The sequence below is a fragment of the Cnephaeus nilssonii genome (genome assembly GCF_951640355.1).
Source record: "Cnephaeus nilssonii genome assembly, chromosome: 15".
Lineage (NCBI taxonomy): Eukaryota > Metazoa > Chordata > Mammalia > Chiroptera > Vespertilionidae > Cnephaeus > Cnephaeus nilssonii.
This window is the reverse complement of record NC_137086.1, coordinates 13798781-13815564: the sequence shown is the minus strand read 5'-3', so window position 1 is coordinate 13815564 and position 16784 is coordinate 13798781. Positions and strand designations below refer to the sequence as shown.

Sequence of the window (16784 nt, the reverse complement as noted above, 5' to 3'; positions counted from 1 at the left end):
ATCAGTTTGCCGACCACTGCCCTAGGACATCCTATATAATGAAAGGATAATATGTAAAATGACCCCAACGGCGGAACGAACAGTCACTACAATGTGCACTGACCACCTGGGGGCAGATGCTCAATGCAGGAGCTGCCCCCGGGTGGTCAGTGCACTACCACAGGGGGAGCTCCACTCAGCCAAAAGCTGGGCTGAAGGCTGCAAACACAGTGGCGGTGGTGGGAGCCTCTCCCACCTCCTCGGCAGTGCTAAGGATGTCTGACTGTGGCTTAGGCCCGCTCCCCCTGGGGAGCGGGCCTAAGCCAGCAGGTGGACATCCCTGGAGGGGTCCTGAACTGCGAGAGGGTGCAGGCCGGGCTGAGGGACCCCCCCTCCCCCGAGTACATGAATTTTCGTGGCTTAGGCCTGATACCCTGGGGAGCGGGCCTAAGCAGGCAGGTCAACATCCCCCGAGGGGTCCCAGACTGCAAGAGGGCACAGGCTGGGCTGAGGGACCCCCTGCCACCCCCCCCCACGAGTGCATGAATTTTCATGCACTGGGCCTCTAGTATATCATACAAATATTGCTATGCAAGATATCTGAGGTTTTATTGTCTATGGTCTTTATAGGAGTTTTATGGTTTTACTAGGGGCCCAGTGCACGAATTTATGCACCTTGAAAGGAACTGTGGGCTGCGAGGCTGTGGTGGGCACAGGGGTGGGTCTTGGCCTATCCTCTGGGCCCCCGCATGGCCCCTCCTGCCATGGCCCCCAGTCCCTTGTCTGCAGGCAGCCCCGCTCCCACCAGCTGCTGCTCCCATGTGCTGATAGCCCTGGCCCTGCTCGCACCCACTGAAGGCGCGGAGAGATTGGGGCCGGTGCCAGCAGTGGGTGTGAGCAGCAGCTGCTGCCCCGATTGCCCCTCAGGAGCAGGGGAAGGTGGGGAGCCCTCTGGGGCGATCTGGGCTGGCAGCCACCAGTCACACCTGCTGATGGCGCTGAGCTATCGGGACGGCACCAGGCGCCAGCAGTGGGTGCAAGCGGCAGCTCCAGCGCTGGCAGAGGCTGTGAGTGGGGCTGTCGCCAGCAGCGGGTGCGAGAGGCAGCTGCCAGCTCTGATAGCCCTTCAGGAGCAGGGAGAGGTGGGGAAGCCTTCTGGGGCGATTGGGGCTGGCAGCTGCTGCTCACACCTGCTGACAGTGCCAGCAGCAGGTGCGAGCAGCAGCTTCAGCACCAGCAGCAGGTGTGAGCAGGGCTGGTGCTGGCAACAGGTGTGAGCAGGGCCGGTGCTGGCAGCAGGTGTGACTGGGGCCGGTGCCAGCAGCATGTGGGAGTGGCGGTGGCAGGTGTGGGGCTGTCAGCAGACAGGTGACCAGGGACCGTGGCGGGAGAGGCCAGGTGGAGGCACAGAGGATGGGCCAAGACCCACCCCTGTGCCCACTGCAGCCTCGCAGCCCACAGTTCCTTTCAAAGTGCACGAATTCGTGCACTGGGCCCCTAGTCTGTAATAATAAAAGCATACACAAATCAACCGAACAACCGAACAGCAGAATAACTGTCCGGACAACCTTCCAGATGACCACGCTAAGGTGGGTGTGATGTGATTGGTCAGGAGGCCCTGCCATCACCCCACAGAGGGAGGCCCAGGTTACCTGGCCAGCGGCACTGCAGTGGGTGGGCAGGGCCTCCCTCTGCTGGGTGATCGATCGTGCAGCCCTGCGATTGATCGCCTCAAAGAGGGAGGCCCAGGCCACCAATCAACGACGCTGTGGCAGGTGTGCAGGGCTGGCCAGCGATTGCCCTGCAGAGGGAGCCCAGGCCAGCTAAGCGATCGCACCACAGAGGGAGGCGACTAGTGGCAGAGGAGAGGGGGGGGGGCAGCACTGCACAGATGGCAAGCAGAGGCAGCGGTGGAGGCTGGGCCAGCTGCCAGCAGCCAGGGGAAGGAAAGCCCCGATAGACCCTGATCACCAGTCAGGCCTAAGGACCCTACCCAAGGGGTCCCAGATTGCGAGACGGTGCAGGCCAGGCTGAGGGACCACCCCCCCCCCCATGCACGAATTTCGTGCACCGGGCCTCTAGTGTTGAATAAGAGTGGTGAAAGCGGACATCCCTGTCTTGTTCCTGATCTTAAGGGAAAACAGTCTTAGTTTTTGCCCATTAAGTATGATGTTGGCTGTAGGTTTTTCACATATGGCCTTTATTATGTTGAGGTATGACCCCTGTATTCCCACTTTGGTGAGAGCTTTTATAGAAAATCGGTGCTGGCTTTTATCAAATGCTTTTTCTACATCTATTCATATATCATGTGATTTTTATCTTTCATTTTGTTTATGTGATGTATCATATTTCTTGATTTGTGAATATTGTACCAACCTTGCATCCCTAGAATAAATCCCACTTGGTTATGGTGTATGATCTTTGTAATGAATTGCTGGATCCGATTTTCTAATATTTTGTTGAGGAATTTAGTGTCTGTATTCATCAGGGATATTTGCCTATAATATTCTTTTTTTGTAGTGCCTTTACCTGGTTTTGGAATTAGGATAATGCTGTCCTTGTATAAAGAGCTTAGAAGTCTTCCCTCCTCTTGAATTTTTTAGAATAATTTGAGAAGGATAGGAGTTAGATTTTCTTTGAATGTTTGGTAAAATTCACTTGTGAAGCCATCCAGTCTAGGACTTTTACTTATTTGATATTTTTTATTTTTTTTTTTGCTGCTTCAATTTTATTAGTTGTTATCAGTCTATTCAGGTTTTCTGATTCTTCCTGATTGAGTTTTGGAAGATTGTGTGTTTCTAGGAATTTGTCCATTTTGCTTAGGTTGTCCAATTTTTTGGCATATGTTGAGGTATGACCCCTGTATTCCCAAATGGAATTTGTCCATTTTGCTTAGGTTGTCCAATTTTTGGCATATAGTTCAGAGTATTTTCTTACTATCCTTTGTATTTCTGTGATATCAGTTGTTACTTCTCCTCTTTCATTTCTGATTTTATTTATTTGGGTCCTCTTTGTTTCTTGATGAGTCTGGCTAAAAGTTCGTCAATCTTGTTTTCTTGATTTTTTGCATTGTTGTTTTAGTCTCTGTGTCATTTATTTCTGCTCTTACCATTATTATTTCCTTCCTTCTACATACTCTTTGTTGTTTTTCTAGTTCTTTTAGTATAGGGTTAGATTGATTGAGATTTTTCTTGCTTCTTGAGGTAGACCTTTAACGCTCTGGATTTTTATCTCAGGACTGTTTTTGCTGTGTCCCATAGGTTTGGGGTAGTTGTGTGTTCATTTTCATTTGTTTCCAGGTAATTATTGGTTTCTTCCTTGATCTCATTTGAGAGCATGTGATTCTTAGCCAGCTATTTGGGTTTAACAAATCCTGTTACCTATGTAATCTTATTGTTGGGAAGTTACCCTCTCTGAACTTCAATTTGTGGTCTGTAAAATAGAGATATTATTACTTATCCTCATAGTGTTATTATGAATATTGAGATAATGCATAATTATTTTGAAATATGCTGGTTCATAAGTGTACAATACATGTTAGCTATCACTTTTTCTCACACTTTTAAACTTTCTATCTCTATTTCCTCCACTTGCTTTTAACTACACTATCTCATCTCCCATCTTCCAGATGGCAGTGATATAGGATAGAACTCTCAGAATTATAGCTATCAGCATGAGGAAAACACCTAATTTGTTGTGGCAGGATGTGTACATTTTAGAGGAAAAGAATCACTGGTTTGAATTCCAACTCTGTTATTTACTTGTTTGACCTTGGGCAGATTATTTTGCCTCTCTGAGCCTTAACTGTTTTGTCTCTGTAATGGAAATAATAATATATATCTTTCCCTAAAAGGCCTCTCTCTCTCTCTCTCTCTCTCTCTCGCTCTCGCTCTCGCTCTCGCTCTCGCTCTCTCTTTTACTGGTGCATATGTATAATGTCAGATAGACTCTATTAATGTTCATTCCTGTCTTCTTTTTAAAATTAATGAAAAGGGAATATTTTTTGAGATTTGATGTGATTTAATCCACATGAAGAATCACTTGTATTTTCTTGGGAGAAATTTTAGAGAACTTAGAAAAGTATGAGAATTAATCAAGACCCCTGTGTTTACTAGGTGCAAAGGCAATGAATGGTCCAGCCCAGAACATTATCCCAGAGAATGTAAAAGCCATCATGTCTCATCTGAAGTTTCTAGTCTCTGCAGCCCCCTAGTGGCCATTGATTGTAGCAGACAATTAATAGTTACTGACAAATTACTGGAGTCAATTTGACTTAGGATAAGAATTATATAGAAAATAAGGGTTGGAGTGGGGAGTGAAAAGGCCTACATTTTAATCTTTATAACATTTTAAATTGAAAATTATTCTTTTATCAGTGTGCATGCCAACAAAATCTGATGAAAATTTAAATCTACTAGTATATTTTCACATACTAGGAAAGTACCTCAATATCCTTTCCTTCCTCTTCTCTTTCTCTTCTACCTGCCATGCCTTCCTCCACCTATGTAGGAGCATAATTTCTTTTCCTTAGAGCCAATCAATCTTTGCCCTTAAACTTGTAGAGTCAGTGTACCCAGTTTGGGTTCCAGGGAGAGGCCAGTTGCCTATCAAATTAAGAGAGTTGTCAAACAGAGAGCAGAAAGCAAGTCATCCCTAGGAAAAAAATATATGTTTGGTCTTTCAGCTGCCCAAAGCAATACCACGATGCTGGAAAGAGTGTAGCCTGGGAGAATAGGGGCCCTGCTTGGCCACCACTTCCTGTGGGGCAATGGGCAAGTTACTACAGTCTTTTGCAGCTCATTGAGGGAGACTGAACTCTATCTACTCTGTGCTCTGATTCCACTAGGAAACTCATCTGCTACCTGCTAGGCTGTGAGCTCCTCAAGGGAGGATATAGCCTTATTTTTAACTCCCCCAGTTAGCACAAGGCCTGACAATCAACCTTTGAGAAGAAGGAACAGAGGAATTTATGTGAACCAAAGATTGTTGTTTTATCTCTGGTTCTTGTTGAAAACACAGCCATTATCTGAGTTCTGTGTTGGCAGCTGGGAGAGAGATGAAGGGAAGGAGACCAGAGGTGCAGTCCTTACTTTACAGGTGAATAAAGAAAGGCCTGCTGTTCTGAACTCTCAAGGCTGACAGCAAGAGTATCAGATCATTATTCCTCCCAGCTAAGTCACCCCTATATCTTCTTGGCCTGTTTCTTAAAGGGGTGGGGTGGGGGTGGTATGGCAGAGCAGTGGTTAAGAGCACATGAGTAAGGGCTTGGGAGGCATGTATAACTGTGATCCAAGGAAAATCATTTAAGATTTCTACGACTCAGTTCCTTGTCTCCAACCTCGTCTCCAAAACTGGAATTTAAAATATTTACCTCGTGGAAACTGAAGGAGGTGACACATGTAAGCACTAGTCTGAGGAAACTGGGGTAGGGGGAGGTGGGGAAGGGGAACTGGCAGGTCTGAAAAGCATTTATTGTAGCTGAAGAAATCTGAGAGATCACTACCACTCCCCACCCACAACCTTGCCAACTCTCCCTGTGTGGATGGCCCATCACAAGGTTCCCAGGAATACATTCAAATAATAGAAGGATCGAGAAGAATCTCTCAGGGTCCTAATCCAAGCTGTCCTGGCATTTGGCTTTGTCACCCTGCCTCTTCTTCCTCTCCTTCCTAACCCTGGCCTCCAGTTTTATTCCAATACCTGATTTTCCTAAGTCAGACCTGTTTAATCTCTTAAATGCATAATTAGGGAGAGTGCTTGATTACAAATGCCTCTTCCATCCTCCTATTTATCAAGAAGCTCCTGTTCACACAGCAGAGAAATAGGGAAGGGAATCTGGAGGAGGGGGAAAGGAGAGAAGAGAGGGGTGGAGGGAGGGTGGGACGAGCTTTGTGCTTTTCTCAATGAATGCCCAGGCCTCTGCAGATTTGCATAAGAGCCGACATCGCCACGCCATTGGTAGGCGGTTGCGAGCAGGGCGGGGCAGGCCTGCGTAGGTCTGGCCCCGCCGGAGGAGTAAGCTTTTGAGTCCCGCCCCCTCCGCGTCCCCGCCCCCTCCCGGGCGCGCTCTCGGCTCTGCCAGCTAGATGTGAGTGGCGGGCGCCCAGGCAGATGGGATCCAGCGGCTCCAGGGCAGCAGCGGCTGTAGCAGCTGGCACCTCCCGGCGCCGCCGCTGTCCGGAGGGTAGCAGGCAACGCGGCACCTTCCAGCCGCCCTCCGGCCAGCCTGTCCGAAGCTGCCGAGGCTGCCGATGGGTGAGAACGGGGCAGCAAGATTTCAGGCTCTCCTGTCCTGAATGCTTTCATTCTGCTGCTGCCGCGGGGGTGCTTTGGTAGTGCCCGAGAACTCTGAGAAGAGACGCGGGAGGAGAGCTAGGATGCTGCTTCAAACTTGCGCGGTGGAGGCTTGAGCCTCCGCTTCACAGCGGGGGCTCAATTCAAGCCCAGAAGTTTAGCAAGCGGTGCAACCCAAAGACTTCCTGCTCCGGAGGGTCACAGGAGGGTGCCCGAGAAAGCAGTCTCCGCCATCGCCACCCCTTCCTCCCCTTCCTTCAAGGGGCGAGAGGCTCAGAGGAGCCCAAAGGTGTGCAGCAGCCGTCCAGGACAACAGACAACAGCTCAGCCACTGTATCCAGCTGGAAAGTTGAGTTTTGGAGGCCAATCGAGAGCGGACAGACCACAGATCAGGCCATGGGAGGCAGGAGAGGACAGTACCCAATTGCCACCTACCTTCAACCATTGTAGTTTCTCTCCTTCCAGAGGGCAGCGAGCTACAGACTGGGGGGCGCGGGGACGCGTCACAAAAGAGGCACAGGGTCTCAGCTGCTAAGCCCAGTGCACTTCAGGGTTTCTTGACACGCCCCTGAGCTTTCAGCCCTGTTTTATTGAGACTCCTGCTGGCCTCCGTGCAGTTGGAGGAAAGCGAGAGAACCGAGTGCACGCATAATTCCATAGAAATCAGGTGGAAGGAGCCTTCAGGACCAAGGACTGTTTGGAGCCCCTTCTCATTTGGGAAGAGAAGGGTGAGGCTGGATTCTGGAGAGTCGGGAGACTAATATAAATAACCTTTCTGGCGGGATGGGAGCCATAGGACTCTTATGGCTGCTGCTGCTCCTGCTTTCAGCAGCAGCCTCTGGCACTGGGACCGAGACCGAGACCGAGACCAACCAGAGCGTGGGCTCACTGGCCATGGGGTCTGCGCTGCAGCCCCGGGAGCCGCTTAGCTACTCGCGCCTGCAGAGGAAGAGCCTAGCGGTGGACTTCGTGGTGCCCTCGCTCTTCCGCGTCTATGCCCGGGAGCTGCTGCTGCCGCCGCCATCCCCCTCGCAGCCAAGGGCTAGCAGGCTGGAGGCGCGCAGCTCGCTGGCTCTAGATTGCGCCCCATTGCTTAGGCTAGTGGGGCCACTACCCGGAGTTAGGACGGCGGGAGCCAGCTCGCCAGCCCCGGCACGGACGCTGTCCAGGGTGCTGAAGGGCGGCTCGGTTCGCAAGCTAAGGCGGGCCAAGCAGCTTGTGCTAGAGTTGGGAGAGGAGGCGATTCTTGAGGGCTGTGTTGGGCCCCCAGAGGAGGCGACTGCAGGGCTGCTCCAGTTCAACCTCAGCGAGCTGTTCAGCTGGTGGATTCGCCATGGCGAAGGGCGGCTGAGGATCCGCCTGATGCCTGAGAAGAAGGCGTCGGAAGTGGGCAGAGAGGGAAAGCTGTCAGCAGCGATCCGCGCCTCTCAGCCCCGCCTTCTCTTTCAGATCTTCAGGATCGGTGAGCAGCTCCCGCCTGAGTTTGTAGGGATTTGTTTTTTTAGACACATCAGTTTGGAACCACTGTCAATTAACTCCCTTTTCCAAAACCTCAGTCTCTGGTTCTTGGCCCCCTTTCCTCTTTCTGCAAACCTCTCCCCCTTGTTAGACCATATTTTCTCCCCCGCCCTCCCCAAGAACGCAGCCTTTCCCTAAGGGTCTTCTTTCCTCTTCAGCAACCAAATTGGGAAAAAAGTTTTCTGCTCATGGCAGAATTCCTCCTTCTGACTTACACAGGATCCCAACCAAAATTGATGCCCTTCTTTGGGGGTCCCTGGGACAGTTGAAATGAACCTATTGCTTGTATGTTTCAAGTTTAGTTCTAGATCTCAAAACTATTGCCCATCTTCCCTTCCTCTTGTTCCTCTGCTTGGCTACCACAGGTTTGGGTAATGTGGTATACTTTCTCAGGGAATGTAGAATTCCTCGTCATATTATTGAATTCCACCCAGCTGTTTCCTTCAAATGTTGCGTTACCTAGAGATTGCCTCTTCTTCATGAATTCATTCTACTCCCTCCTCCCCAACCCCAGTCTGCTATCTACTCTCAAACTCTTGTTCTTCCTCTCAGATGTGGTGAGAAAATCCTAGAGGAACTAAGGTACAGGGGACAGGAGGAAGATGCGAAGAGAGGGAGTGAAGTTGCCAAGATTGTCTTCCTTTGGGGAGTCACTGTGAAGTCAAGGAGAGATAATAGTTGATTTTCCTCTCTTCCCCTGTCCCCTTCCTTCCCTCCAGTTCTTAGCTTAAATGTCTGCAGCAGCAGCTCTGGATGACGGTCTCTGGCAGGCCTGTTTCACTGCAGATCTCTCTGCTGGGGACTCCTGAAATGAGGTTTCTGTTCCATTTACGCTCTCATTTTCTGCCCACATTCACTGAGTTGGTTGTGTGTGTATATATGTGTGTGTATGTGTGTAGGCAATTACTTCTATCTCTTCCCATAGTATCCTTAACTGGAAAATCAGTTGGTTTTGAATGGATATTTCTCTTATAAGACCACTGGGGAAAGACTCGTAAATAAAATAGACAATGGAAATGAATGAGAAAGCACAGAAAATAAACCATGCCTTTTAAAAGCCTACACTAATTCCTTTGAGCAAACCCAGCATCTTTTATGTCATTCTCATCATCAGAAAGAAATGAAATTCTTATGCTCCAGTGGTTACTAATGTTTAGAATTAATTGGATGGAAAGCATTGAAAAAAGCCCATTGTAGAGCTACAAGTATCTCCATGCTTGCCCCAACACACACATACTCCCACATACATGCAATCCTCTCATCAGCAGGGATATTCAAAAGCTGAGGTTCCTCAGTCATTGCACAGTAAACATACTGGTATGTGGTCCTCAAGCAAAACAGAGTTTGGATGCATATTTCAGCATTAACATTCGTGGCATTGGCATCTAAAATGACCCCTTTCTACTCAATGCTGGAATATATATTAATCCATAGTAAGAGGTAGGGTCTGATGAGTTAGGAGACCAATACTGTTGTCTCACCACAGAAACTTTTTTAAAGAACAGCTGTGCTTTAATGTCATTGTGGCTTCTGTGGGTTACACATGCAACATTCTCTTTTAGTGTCTAATGTTTTTGTAATGGATATAAAAATGACTTCTCTGGGAATGTGGATTTCCCCCCACTTTACTGCTTTCATGTCTATGAGCATCTCTAAAGCTTTCCCATCACCTCTTGTTAAGTGACCACAGGCCCTAGCAGTCTAGATCACCTGTTGTTAGATGTTGGTGACAGGTAAAAGGGGTCTTTCTATGGTCCTGATCTTGCCTAATACAGGTTGCATGAAGTTATTAGTGGATGTCTCTGAAGTGTCACATATGTAATGCATTTGAAGAATATACTCTAGTCGAGCCTTAGATAAGAGATGAAGCTGCTGAGTGGGGGAGTTTCATGTAGAGAGGAGTGTGCTTTAAGAGCTGCTCTGATACTGACAGCAATGAAGCATTGTGAGCACCCCAAGTCCTCCCTCAGCAGCACAGTACATTTGGCAACTGGACCAAGCCCTTATGCATCATTTGACACATCTAGCAATCCTGTTTGAGAAAGAGCCAGGATTCTGCCATTAAAAAGCTAGAAATTTTGGCCAAGCATTTTTTCAGCAGGATTTGGATCAAATGATAATTGATGGGAACAAATAAGACACTAAGTGTAACTGGATGAGCTCCCTATGACCTCCAGAGAGACAGCCAGCTTATTGAAAAGCACTTTGGGCCTTGTGGTGATCACACTTGGAAAAGGCTGGACTCTCCTGCCCTGAGACGTATACTGTCTTCAGTTAGGCATCTGGCCATGCAGGGCTAGCTTCTTGTCTTACATTCAGATATAGTCTCCATTGTAAGACCTTCCCAGCAGTAGCACATCAATAGTGGATCTAGACTGCTAGAACCCATGGTCATTTAACAAGAGGTGATGGGAAAGCTCTAGAGATGCTCATAGACATGAAAGTAGAAAAGTCCACATCCATATAGAAGTCATTTTTATATCCACTACAAAAACATTAGGCTCTAAAAGAGAATGTTGCATGTGTAACCCACAGAAGCCACGAGGACATTAAAGCACAGGGAATGGACACACCCTGCATATCATGTTTTGTGTTTGGGGCAACTTACATCATTATGGTTTCATTCATTTTCTTGTTTGAAAATTTAAGCTTAGGTTCTCACACTTGGATTGATTTTACTATTTATCATGTTTGAGGCAATGGATTTAATCTTTTTATATAGGCTGTGATTTATAGAAAAGACATTTAACTCTTCTGTGACATAGGCTCTTCAAGTATACAAAGGGAAAATAGGCACTACTTAGTCTATTTCTTCCGGATTCTTTCCAAGTGACTGGTGGTCTGGTCTTGAGGGGCACAACCATGCTGATAGGGTTATCTGTTGGGAGGGAAGAGGAGAAGATGGGAGTTCTGTTACTGTTGTGGTGAGGGGCCTAGAGTAGTCATTTTTCTGACTGAAGATAGCTTTCTAAATCTGCATAGGACCATAACTAGGGATGGGGTAAAAATGGAAAAGTACCCAGTCAAGACAAAGCAATAACTTTGAATTACTTGTGGTTTGGGTTGGCTGAGAGGACAAAAGGATGCCTGAGAGGACTTATAATACATGAAACGCTATTTTTTTTTTTCTATGTGGGTTGCTTTGAACTCACAAATGGGGTCAGCATTTCAAAGTCTGAGGCAGCTCCCCATAGCACCCATTCCTGGAGAAGAGGTAGAGAGGCTATTGCTGGGACTGTATCAGTGATAGTGCCCCCTGAGCCCAAACCTCAGAAAAGATGTCTGCCCGGAGGCCACCATATGGCTTACAGCTGCATTCTGTAGCCTATTTTATAGATGTTTTAACATTTTGCTTCTGCTATTCCTAGGCAGAGGCCTAGAGGATGATGATTTGTGGGTTAGGAGGACCTATTTCCCTGTAATCACTCTACTTCTTCCCACTCCAAGAAAGGGGCTATATGATTAGGGATTTCACATGTACTGTGAAAAGACCTGATCAATTTAAAATAGATGTATGTAATTTAATACATCTGACTCTTAACCTCACATATCTGTCAGTCCCTTCCCATTTCATTTCTGGAAGGACAAAGAGAGCTAAGGAAGGTAGAAATGAAATTGGAGCTCCCAGAAGGAATATCAGTTATTGGAGGTGAATTGGGAAAGTTGGAACTAGTCCAGAGAAGAGCAGAGAGCTGATTTAAGAGTTGAAGGGACTGATTTATGATGACAGATGAAAATAATTAAATATATATGGCTGGGCCAAGTAGCAATGAAGAGAAAGCTATGATAACAATCTACAGATATCTGAAGAGAGAGAGTGGCAGTGAAGGAGATGAGTTATATAGTGTGGCCCATAGAAGTAATAGGATGATACTTGTAGAAGGAAACTTCAGATTGGGTATCAGGGAAACCTTATTTTCTGCAATTGATACTCCCCCACTATGGAATGGAATTCCAAGGGAGCAAAGAGTAAGGTGAGATGTGGGTCAGACAAGCCACAGAGTTCATAATTAATCAGTTCTATATTTTCAAATGTTGAGAAGCCACAATGGGCAGGAGATCTGGTGTGGGGAACAGTGACAGGAATCAGGATATTTTGAGATACAACTATTTTTTTGGTTTTATTAACTTACTTTTAATTTTTCAATTACAGTTGACATACAATATTGTATTCATTTCAGGTGTACAGCATAGTGATTAGACATCTATATAACTTACAAAGTGATTGCCATGGTGAGATATAACTCTTGAGAGCCTTTGAGTATTGGTGCTTCTAGGAGAAAAAGAAAATAATTGCATATGCATCTTTGAAGTTGGTGGGAAGTGTTTACAAGAAGTTTGTTAATGAAAAATATTTTGAAATTACTGGGTTTATTCTTCTCTGCCTCCAGATTAAACACAGAATATTTCTGTGGGGTGTTATCTGTATATCCAGTGTGAGGAGGCATACTCACCACAGCATTAAGATGCATCTATAGGTGTGTGCATCATTAAGTCATTGGACAGAGAAGATGATATCAGTTCTAGATTTGGTGGACTCCTAACTGGCTACCTGAAAACCTTTTGCAATGCTGTGAGTAAATATAGCTATTTGAAAGGCGAAGGTCGGGAGGGACTAGCATGGAGGGAGAAGAGAGGAAGAGTTGGGTCTGCAGAAGTTGCAGTCCCTTGCCACTCTCTTGATTACAGATTACTGCTTGATAAACTCACTTCATGGGAATTTGCCCAGCCTGACTCCTAAAGGACATTTTGCCTTTATAACCATTACCAGAGGCCCTGGGTGGGGGGGGCGGGGGTGTCCCTCAGCCCAGCCTGCATCCTCTCCAATCTGGGACCCCTATAGGATCGGGCCTAAACCAGCAGTCAGACATCCCTCTCACAATCCGGGACTGCTGGCTCCTAACCACTCGCCTGCCTGGCTGCCTGATTGCCCTTAACCACTCTGCCTGCCAGCCTGATAGCCCCCTAACCGCTCTCCTGCCAGCCTGATTGACACCTAACCACTCACCTGCTGGCATGATTGACACCTAACTGCTTCCCTGCCGGCCTGATCGCCCCCAACTGCCTTCCCCTGCCAGCCTGATTACCCCCAACTGCCCTCCCCTGCCGGCCATCTTGTGACAATGTGGGAGCGGCCATCTTGTGGCGGCCACCTTGTGATGACATGGGGTGGCCATCTTGTGATGACGTGGGGGCGGCCATCTTGTGATGACGTGGGGGTGGCCATCTTGTGATGTGAGGGCATGAGGGTCAATTTGCATATCACCTCTTTATTATAAAGGTTACTGTCCTGTTATAGTTGTGTGAGACTTTACAATTTATAATGCACTTTCACATTTATTATTTTTACCAATCCTACAGTAGGTAGCACACGTATTTGTTTTATTTTATAAATGGAGTAACCAAATCTAGGTGTTTGAAATGCTTTTTCAAGGTTGTATAGGTAGGAAGTGATAGATATGAAACTTTCATTTATCTATTGAGAGGTTATGAGGTGCTAGATACTGTATTACTGAATAGGACCACAGACCTTTTGTTCAAATGAGGGCTCTTTCCACGAAGGGAATCATCTCAAGGTGGAGATTATAAACAACCAAAACATGTAAATAGATGAAAAACTTTAATTTATCCTTGTTATAAGGTTTTGCAAAAAATATTTGGTGTTCAATAGCCTTCACTTAAAATTTTTGAGGCCAAGTTTCATTATTAGAAAAATGGGAATAGTAATAGTTCCTATCTCGAGATGTTGTCATGGAGATTAAATTAGATGATACATGTAAATCCTTAACCCAATAAAATACACAAAATACAGTACTCCATCAATATGAACCATATGGTTTTCCCTAGCAGGAACAACACCCCAGCATTGCATATACATTTTAGTCTATTTGTATGGTGCCATCTGGAGTTGCGCAGTCCTTATTTGTGGCCATATGTGGCAACCCTGGCAGCTGTGGGTTCCCCATGTGACGAACTTCTAATTTCTAAGAGATAAGAGATAGGATCTGGTGGAAATGGGGAGAGAAACCAGTGTGCTAATTTCTATTTTCTCACTATCGGAGGTCTTTCTCCAAATTGTGGATGAGAAAAAGGATTGAGGTGTGGTATTTAATTAATTTCTATCAACTTGTATCTTCTTGTAGGTTTTTTGACCCTGGATTCAGTCCAAAGATTAAAGCACTATATTCACAATCCAATTATTTTTCTTCTATAGAAAGATGCCAAGCCTTAACTTTTTAAAAGTATGAAATCGAATACTGAGGAAGAACAAGACAGAGGTATTACAGAAGAGTAGTTTTTTGATAGCGGATCTTCCCTAACAGAGAGATCTATGCAGTTCAAGCCCCTCCATGCCTAGAGAGGTGCTGGGCCACTGGCCTCTGGTAACTTCTTTGTTATAATTAGCTGAAGCTGTGCCCTTTCCTTACATTTCTAGCCTCACCATTCATTGTCAAGTGGAAGGCAGGAGAGAGAGATGGAAAGGACCAATTGGTTAACGGACATGAGCCCATTAATAGCAGTTAAACCTTTGAGATTCCATGGAAACACAGGGCCCAGGGATTTTGGTGGGAGGTTGCCTCAGGAAAGTACCTCAACCTAAAAGAAGCTGTTAAGCAAGCACACAGCATTTTATAGGTGGAGTGTGTTTTTTTTGTTGTTGTTGTTGTTTACTTGTTTGTTTGCTTTTATAAGCCATAGTTGAGTGATTGCCTCCAAAAGAAGCTCATGGACATCATCTCTGCTTGGGAGTAGGTGAAGAATAGGGAGTATTGGGGAGAATGATTGTAGATGTTCAGGAGTCACATGGACAGAGCTGTGAATAAAGCTATCAAGGAGCCCTATGGATGCTTTCTCCCTTAGAACCATCGTTTGTCCTCTGGTCTAGGATGTGGCCAGTGTTTCTTAGTCTAGTGATGACCTGGCTCTTTTACACAGGTCAAGGTGTGAGAAAGGAGAAGTTAAAAGAGGGTTTGGGCCTGGCAGTGAGGTAGTGAGGGGGTAGGAGGTATTCTGGTACCTGTTTTGGTGAGCCAGATTTCTCAGAACAACTTTTTTTCTTCTTCAGTAAATCTTGTGATGGATTTTCCAGCAGGGCTGCTCTGAGCTTGGGTCTTTTCCCAGGGAAATCAGAATCACTTGGTGATATAATGTAGGCATCCCAGAAAGTGGAAGGTCCCAGACTAGTCAGAAGGAGAGCTCCCTTGGGTAAGATATACCCAACCACTTGTTTAATTAAAAGTCTTTTCACCTTGACCCTACCATTGTGGTTAAGTAACAATAGGTGCATGCAGAGGTGGCAGTCAGAGTTCTTGGGAGTAAGGAAAAGGCTAAAGGGAGTCAACTAGCCAATGGAAAATTTAAGCCATTGACTATGTTTTTCTTTTCCTCTTATTTATCTTTTATTCAGTTTTTATTGGAATATGGTTCATGAGAGTGGGCATGGGTGGATCTTCTTTATAGATCATTTCCACCTTCTCAGTCAAGATAATTAAAGTAAATGTTCCATGGGGCTGAGGACACTAGAAAAGGAGATGGAAGACTTAGATTCTGTTATGATATACTAGAGGCCTGGTGCACGAAATTCATGCATGAGGGGGTGTCCCTCAGCCCAGCCTGCACCCTCTCCAATCCGGGACTGTTGGCTCCTAACCACTTGCCTGCATGCCTGCCTGATTGCCCCTAATCACTTCTGCCTGCCAGCTTGATCACCCCCTAACTGCTCCCCTGCCGGCCTGATTGCCCCCAACTGCCCTCCCCTGCTGGCCCAATCACCCACAACTGCCCTCCCCTGCCAACCTGGTCGCCCCTAAATGCCCTCTCCTGCCAGCCTGCTCCCCCCAACTGCCCTCCCCTGCAGGCCTGGTCGCCCTCAACTGCCCTCCCCTGCCAGCCCGATCGCCCCCAACTGCCCTATCCTGCTGGCCTGTTCACCTCCAACTGCCCTCCCCTGACAGCCTTATCGCCCACAACTGCCCTCCCCTGACAGCCATCTTGTGGTGGCCATCTTGTGATGATGTGGGGGCAGCCATCTTGTGACAATGTGGGGACGGCCATCTTGTGACGACATGAGGGTGTTGCGCGAGGGCACAAGGGCCACCTAGGCTTTTATTAGTATAGATGCCTGTTATTAGGTTGGAAATCTTGTGAAACTCCCTTAATCTTGTTGAGCTTCTGGATCTTTGTTCCTAAAGGAGGTAATACAAAACTTGTCTTGACTTCCTCATGGAGTCTCTAGAGCATTGTATGCTATAACTTATATGAAAGGCTTCAGTGTGGGTTATTAAGAATAAATATATAAGGTAGTAGAAAAATGAATATACAAGATTATAAAAAGTGCTGAGATTCTGCTTCATCCACCTATGTTTTCAACCAACCCTTGGCTTAAGGAGCAGCAGTACAAAGGTACCAGAATTTGAGATAGATCTTGGGTTTTAGTTAACAGTTCAGTAGTCCTGCAAAGGGTTTATATAGCTCCTCCCCAAGGTTTCTCAAAATGTGTTTTTTTTTTTCATTGGAGTCAGTTTTCTCAATTCCAAACTTTTCTGGAAAGGAATCTCTGGTATAGGACATAAGAATCTGCATTTTACATCCGAAAATGATTTTTTTAAATTGAAGAATGACAAATATAATAAATAGTATTGAATGCATTAATTTGTGTACAGCTTGATGAGAATTCACATGTGCAGAATCCATATAATCACTGCTCAGTTAGATACAGAGCATTTCTTATATCAGATAGTTTCCTCCAGTTTTTTTCTAGTCTGTATCTCCCCCATACCCAAGGTAAGCATTCTTCTGATTTCTATGTAATCAATTAGTGTTGCTTATTTTTGAACTTCAAGTATATAGAATGATATTATATGTACTAGTACCCCTTTGTGTTAGGCTTCTTTTACGTAATATGACTTCTGTAGGATTCATCAATGTTGTTGTGTATACCAGTATTCTTTCTTTTTAAAATTTCTGTGTTTTATTCCTTTATATGAATACTA

The 16784-nt window shown here is 46.1% G+C and overlaps 1 protein-coding gene across 1 annotated transcript in view; it reads left to right on the top strand.

The window, feature by feature from the left end:
- Positions 1 to 7056: 7056 nt before the first annotated feature.
- ALK (ALK receptor tyrosine kinase) overlaps positions 7057 to 16784 on the top strand; it is a gene marked incomplete at both ends in the record, with an annotated part of 583016 nt that continues 573288 nt past the window's right edge. Inside the window, one exon of the mRNA XM_079791596.1 lies at positions 7057 to 7735. Coding sequence (XP_079647722.1) covers positions 7057 to 7735 — 679 coding nt within the window. The remainder of the gene's footprint in view (positions 7736 to 16784) is intronic.